Below are 6703 nucleotides of genomic sequence, written 5' to 3' on the forward strand. Positions count from 1 at the left end.
TAAAAACCGTAGGATCTAAATTTATTTTCTTTAGTAATGGTTTCACTACTGCAGTTTTAAAGTCAGTGGGAAAAAACACCAGTCTGAAGAAAGATATTTATAATATTTAAAATCTCGCTCTCAAAAGATCCGTAAAATGATTTAAAAAGTGTTGTGGGGATGGGATCTAAAGAACAGGTTGTTGGATTAACTTGGGAGAAAACTCGACCAAGTGTTGCAGCTTCAACCAGGTCAAAACTGTCCAGTGCTTCCTCAGGTAGGATCAGATAGATAGATAGATAGATAGATAGATAGATACTTTATTAATCCCAAGGGAAATTATGGCAGTCTGTAGCTCCAGGTCATTCACACAAATTAGAAATAAATAAATAAATAAAAACAAGTAATAAATATCATTAAGTGCAATAAAAGACAATAAAAACAGCAGATCAAGCCAACATTTACAATAAAAAGGTTTTTCTGTTCATTTAAGATGTTTGATTGTACAGAATCAATTTTGCTCCTGAAGTGGTCTGCAAAGTCCTCACACAATGAAGCAGAAGCTGGCAATGGATTTCTATTAGTGTTTGAGTTGATCAAGGATTCAATTGTGTTGAAGAGGACTCTGGGATTATTTTTATTTTCAGAGATGATGTTTGCAAAGTATGAATTTCTGGTTTGTTTAGCAGTTTGGTTGTATAGTTTTAGTTGATTTGGTATAGTTGATAGTTTATTTCAATCTTATGTTTTCTCCAACCTCTTTCAGCTGCCCTGGATTGTCTTTTCAGTTGTTTCATTTCTTCAGTTCTCCAAGAGGGTGTGGGTTTAATTTTTATCTTTTTAGTTTTAATTGGAGCAACTGAGTTGAGACTGGATGTTAATTTATTCTTAAAACTTTCAACAAGTAAATCACAGGGGGCTGGCAAAATTTTTGGAGAGTTTGAACGAACAGATGAAATACATTTTCCGACCACTTCAGGAGTCAAGAAGCGTTTCTTCACTGTTGTCACAGAGGTCTCTTGTTTTATAAAACCAGTGATGTTAAAAAGCACACAGTAATGATGAGACACAGCCAGATCCACAACAGAGGACACAGTAGTGGGTAAACCATGACTGAGGACAAGGTCAAAAGTGTGCCCCCTGTTGTGAGTCGGCTGCATGACATGTTTAAAATCCAGAGAAGTGAGCAAGTCTATAAAATGAGCAGCACTGTTGTCTGACTCCCTGTCCAAATGAAGGTTAAAATCACCAGTTATTAAAACCATGTTAAAGGAAGTGTGGACAGATGCTAAGAACTCGGTGAAAATCCTCGGTCTCCAAGCCGGGTTGCTGCCTTCCGCGATCTTTCCGTGTTCTGTTGGGATCTCCATGTCATCTCTCTGAAGAGCGGGGAACTCCATGACGGAGTCCAGGTCAGGTGGAATCTGCGCCGCTGTGTTTGCTACAGAAGGAGCTGGAGGATCCACAGCCAGGCTAGCGAAGCGGTTTGAGAGACTCAGTAGAGGAGGCTTTTGAGTTTCATCAAAACTCTTTGGGAAGCCGGACAACCACTTCTTCATCCAGGGATCTTTGTTTTGGAGTTGAGAATGAAGAAGGCCGTGGGCAGATGGAAGGACCCCACGGGGCTGTGTCCTGGAGAGCGGCGTCGAGCGATGTTAGCTGCTTAGACTGGGCGAAGGAGACATCCATGAACTTGGAAAGCAGTGCATTTTTGTTTTCCAGCTCAGCTTTTAGGCGACGGATATTATCTTTAAGGTCAGTGATGATTGGAGCTGTTTTACCCAGACATTTTGAGTCCAGTTCATTTGCTTTATTTGGTTTTTGTCCAGAGTCTGCATCTGGACTCACCGCTGCTGCTCCGCCATCTGCCATGTTGTCTAAAGGATGAAGACAATCCATAGGTTTTGGTCAGGCCAGAAGGCAAAAGCTGAGATAAATGAAGCTGAGCTCACCTGAGAAAAAAAATATATGGCCAGAGTGCCTTTTTTAACATAAGTGGGATTGATGCCACTAGATGTTAGCTTACAGACTGATGGGTGAGGGCTAGCAAAACCAGTTCCAAATTCAGGCAGGGTTAATGCATAGGACTTGGTGTGTCTGGAGTAATCCTGCATATCTGTGTAGACAAAAGAAAAACAAGCAGGAAGATCTAAACGCTTATCACAACAGAAATAACTGCAGTCTTGAGAGGTTTCTCAAGCAAATCCATTCATGAATTTGATGAAGTTTCTCAATGACTTAGGCAGGAGTCAGTGCATCAGGAGCACTTTCAAACAACAGTTTAAATATAAATGAAAGTGTGCAGAAATCAAATCTAGAAATGTGCGACTGTTTTTTCACAGGTTATAACGGATTTCAGAATATAGTCTGTTTGTGACTCGAACTGAAACCAACATTTAAAAATGGACTCTAAAGTAAAATTATATCTCTTAATTACAAAAATAAAAAAATGTGCACTGCATGAGCTAAACATTTTTCATTCCAATCAAAATATTTTCAATTTTCATTACCCTAAGCATTAGAAGAATAGTTGAACATTCATGCTCAGTTTAACGGTGACTGGTGTAAAACCTGGTCATGTGATTTCAGTACCAACACTCGGACCCGTCTGTCTTTATAACACCAGAGAAAACTAACCAACCCGCTTAACTTCTGACTGCTGGTAGTTTCAGGTTAACAGCTGCTGCTAGGACACATTGCACATCTGAAACCCTCATGTGATTGTTCCATTCAGTAGTGGCTGACAGACGACCTCTGCTGTTGAGGGATGAGTAACACTTCCTGCAGCTCCCAGCACTCAGTAAAACCTTCAAAGACTGCAAGAGTGACTAGCATCCATTATTTTTCCAGGATGTCTGACAAGACAACAGTGCATGAAAAAGAGGTGTTCTTGAGTCAACAGGCATTTGAAGACATTTACATGGAGCAGCGCCGAGTCATCAAAACAGTTCTGGAGTACGCAGACCAGGTGTTCACCTATGTGTTTGTGGTGGAGATGCTTCTCAAGTGGGTTGCCTACGGATTCAAGACATACTTCACCAATGCTTGGTGCTGGCTAGACTTCCTCATTGTTGATGTAAGCAATAACCCATTGGTAAATAGGTGAACTGTACTCTGATCCTGACCAGCCATGGTGCTGTCCTTCAGGTGTCCCTGGTATCATTAACAGCAAACATCCTGGGATACTCTGAGTTAGGAGCCATCAAATCTCTGAGAACTCTGAGAGCTTTGAGACCCCTGAGGGCCCTGTCTCGTTTTGAAGGCATGAAAGTAAGAAAAAAAAGGTCAATGTGGAGGTTTTGTGTTTTTCTGTCTGCTGCTCACCTATTGGTCTGCAGGTGGTGGTGAATGCCCTGGTTGGAGCCATACCATCCATCTTCAACGTTTTGCTGGTGTGTCTGATCTTCTGGCTCATCTTCAGCATCATGGGTGTGAACCTCTTTGCAGGAAAGTTCTACTACTGCTTCAACGAAACCTCTCAGGAGATGTTTCAGGCTGAAGCTATCAACAACAAGACTGAGTGTTTGGCTCTGATAGATGAAAACTTGACCGAGGTCCGATGGAAGAACACAAAAATCAACTTCGATAATGTGGGAATGGGCTACCTTTCGCTGCTGCAAGTGGTCAGTCTGAGGCCTGTGGAGAAGCTGAGCCACTCAATCAGAACTTGTTCTGCTGACTCTCTCTTTAATTCATTTGAAACCTTTTGAATCGGTTTTAACAGCTTTTTTTTGTTTCAGGCCACATTTAAAGGCTGGATGGACATTATGTATGCAGCAGTGGATTCCAGAGAGGTCAGTGCTGCTAAGACTCATACGGATGGTTAGAGTGAATCTTTTACCAGAGCTAACACTAGCACCTGTAATGTGGTATCAGAGATTATCATGCTGGTTAGTGATCGGCCTAATTTAGTCTTCATGGTTAACCCTCTGATTTCAGGTGGAGTCTCAGCCAATGTATGAGGAAAACCTGTATATGTATGTGTACTTTGTGTGCTTCATCATCTTTGGCTCGTTCTTCACACTCAACCTCTTTATCGGAGTCATCATTGACAACTTCAACCAACAAAAAGCAAAGATAGGTTTCATCTCTGTGCCTTTGGATGCCTGTTTACTCTTTAGAACTTTCACGCGTTCATAAATGCCAACAATTAAATTGTTTGTCCTTCTGTTTACCTCGGAGGAACTGATCTCTTCATGACAGAAGAACAGAAGAAATACTACAATGCAATGAAAAAAATGGGTTCCAAAAAGCCTCAGAAACCAGTTCCCCGTCCTGAGGTCAGTGTAGACCAGTGGTCAGACCTGTTCTTGAGATCTGCTGTTTTATTATCCATGCAGGACTTTATGTTGTTTTAGGGTTTTGATTGACTGATTACACCTGGTTGAGGAAATTAGCAGCAGGTGTAATCAACACTAGGAAATCAAGTAGAATGATAAATCTTTGGGACTTGATAGATAGAGAGATAGATAGATAGATAGATAGATAGATAGATAGATAGATAGATAGATAGATAGATAGATAGATAGATAGAAAAAAGTAGTAAATATATTTATTATATACTTAAATATATACTTGGCTGAAGACTGCTGTTTTTGACAATACTAATCTGAACAAGTGATACCAAAATGGAGCATCACACTTGTAGAAACAAACTTGATCTTATCAATGTCCTGAGACTGATTTATCTGTATCTTAGATTACACCAATAGTAACACAGTGCTGCTTGTTCCAATGGATTTACAAAATACAACTTTAAACATCTCTGATTTAAGAGGTGATTTAAACTTTTAATGAGAAAGAAGATTCTACTGGCCTGATCAGTTTTCTTTTTTCAAAATAAATCTATTTTTTTGGTCTCCCATCTAAATTTTTTGGGTAGTAAGCTTATCCCCCCATTTCCCTCATTAGGAACCAATGTTGGTATATCATTGTAAACTGTGAGTCAACCCTTCAGTTTTATTTCTCAAAGCTAATGGATTTTCCTCTCATGTATGTGCAAATCAAATGTGTTTGATTCTCTGAAGGACAAAGGGTGTAACTGGACATAGGTGCAAATGCCAACAGCCAGCACAGAACTGAAGTGTGATGCTGTTTAATGTAGCTGAAACAAAACAGTTTAGTGAGAAATGAGTTACAGTTTCATTCATGTTTCCTCTGGTTTTTCCATGGATCCAGAATCGTTTTCAGGGTTTAGTCTTCGACTTGGTGACAAAACAGTTCTTTGACATTTTCATCATGGTGCTGATCTGCCTCAACATGGTGACCATGATGGTGGAAACAGACGAGCAGTCCCTTGAGAAGGAAACCATTCTTTACTGGGTCAACCTGGTCTTCATTGTCATCTTCACAACAGAGTGCAGTCTGAAAATCATCGCCCTTCGACATCACTACTTTGCCGTTGGCTGGAACATTTTTGACTTTGTTGTGGTCATCCTGTCCATTGTGGGTAAGTAGCTTCTCAAAACTATAATTTGCCTAACATTAGTGTTTCTGTTTTGTCAAGACAAACACTTTAGCTGAACCCTGGAGAAAATGAGGTAAAGCTCAGTTCTCTTCTTTTTTTCCTTCCCATAGGTCTTCTTCTGGCTGACATCATAGAAAAGTACTTTGTCTCTCCCACACTTTTCCGTGTGATCCGATTGGCTCGCATCGGCAGGATCTTACGTCTCATTCGTGGAGCCAAGGGTATTCGGACACTTCTCTTTGCCCTAATGATGTCATTACCTGCCCTCTTCAACATTGGGCTTCTCCTCTTCCTCATCATGTTCATCTTTTCCATCTTTGGCATGTCTAACTTTGCATATGTGAAGAAAGAAGGCATGATAGATGACATGTTTAACTTTGAAAGTTTTGGGAACAGCATGATTTGCCTCTTCATGATAACCACGTCAGCGGGATGGGATGGTCTGCTGAGTCCTATTATGAACACACCACCAGACTGCGACCCCAATATTGAAAACCCTGGCTCACCAGTGAGGGGCAACTGTGGCAGCCCAGCAGTAGGCATTGTGTTCTTCACCTCCTACATCATCATGTCCTTCCTGGTGGTTGTGAATATGTACATTGCCATCATCTTAGAGAACTTTAATGTAGCCACTGAAGAGAGCAGTGAGCCATTGAGTGAGGATGATTTTGAGATGTTTTATGAAACCTGGGAGAAGTTTGACCCTGATGCCTCACAGTTCATACATTACAAGTAAGTCACACCTGTTGTTGTTTTTTTTCCTGTCCTACTCGACTTTAATTAGCCTTTTTTTTTCAGTGAGCTGTCAGTGTTCTGTGACGTTCTGCAAGATCCTCTGAGGATTCCTAAACCTAATCATATCAAGCTGGTTACCATGGACTTGCCTCTGGTTCCAGGGGATAAAATTCACTGTTTAGATATATTGGTGGCTTTAATTAAAGAGGTGAAACAATGAACCCTACCAGGCTTTATTTATTTATTTGAAGAATCATTTTTTTTTTCTCTGTTTGTAGGTCTTGGGTGACTCTGGAGCGATGGAGACTCTAAAAGCCACCTTAGAGGAGAAGTTCATGGCCAACAATCCCTCAAAGGTTTCTTTTTTCATATCTCTTAGTTTTTTTTAATGATCAAAACCAAATATACAAGTCATTCAAATACAAAGCTGTTTCCATAAATAAAACATACATGACATAAATTATGTTTGACTGGATATTTTGGTTGAGAATGCACCATATTATGATTAAAAAAAAAAAAAAA

The 6703-nt window shown here is 40.2% G+C and overlaps 1 protein-coding gene across 2 annotated transcripts in view; it reads left to right on the forward strand.

Annotated features, from left to right (window-relative positions):
- The window catches only part of scn4ab (sodium channel, voltage-gated, type IV, alpha, b), a 56505-nt gene that overhangs the window by 40025 nt on the left and 9777 nt on the right, over positions 1 to 6703 (forward strand). For both annotated transcript variants that reach the window (XM_024262539.2, XM_024262540.2), the window contains 10 exons: positions 2882 to 3055; positions 3127 to 3249; positions 3318 to 3602; positions 3720 to 3773; positions 3919 to 4056; positions 4155 to 4259; positions 5158 to 5428; positions 5557 to 6178; positions 6245 to 6389; positions 6460 to 6537. In XM_024262539.2, the coding sequence (XP_024118307.1) occupies positions 2882 to 3055; positions 3127 to 3249; positions 3318 to 3602; positions 3720 to 3773; positions 3919 to 4056; positions 4155 to 4259; positions 5158 to 5428; positions 5557 to 6178; positions 6245 to 6389; positions 6460 to 6537 (1995 nt within the window). The remainder of the gene's footprint in view (positions 1 to 2881; positions 3056 to 3126; positions 3250 to 3317; positions 3603 to 3719; positions 3774 to 3918; positions 4057 to 4154; positions 4260 to 5157; positions 5429 to 5556; positions 6179 to 6244; positions 6390 to 6459; positions 6538 to 6703) is intronic.

This window comes from Oryzias melastigma, unplaced genomic scaffold (assembly GCF_002922805.2).
Source record: "Oryzias melastigma strain HK-1 unplaced genomic scaffold, ASM292280v2 sc00335, whole genome shotgun sequence".
Lineage (NCBI taxonomy): Eukaryota > Metazoa > Chordata > Actinopteri > Beloniformes > Adrianichthyidae > Oryzias > Oryzias melastigma.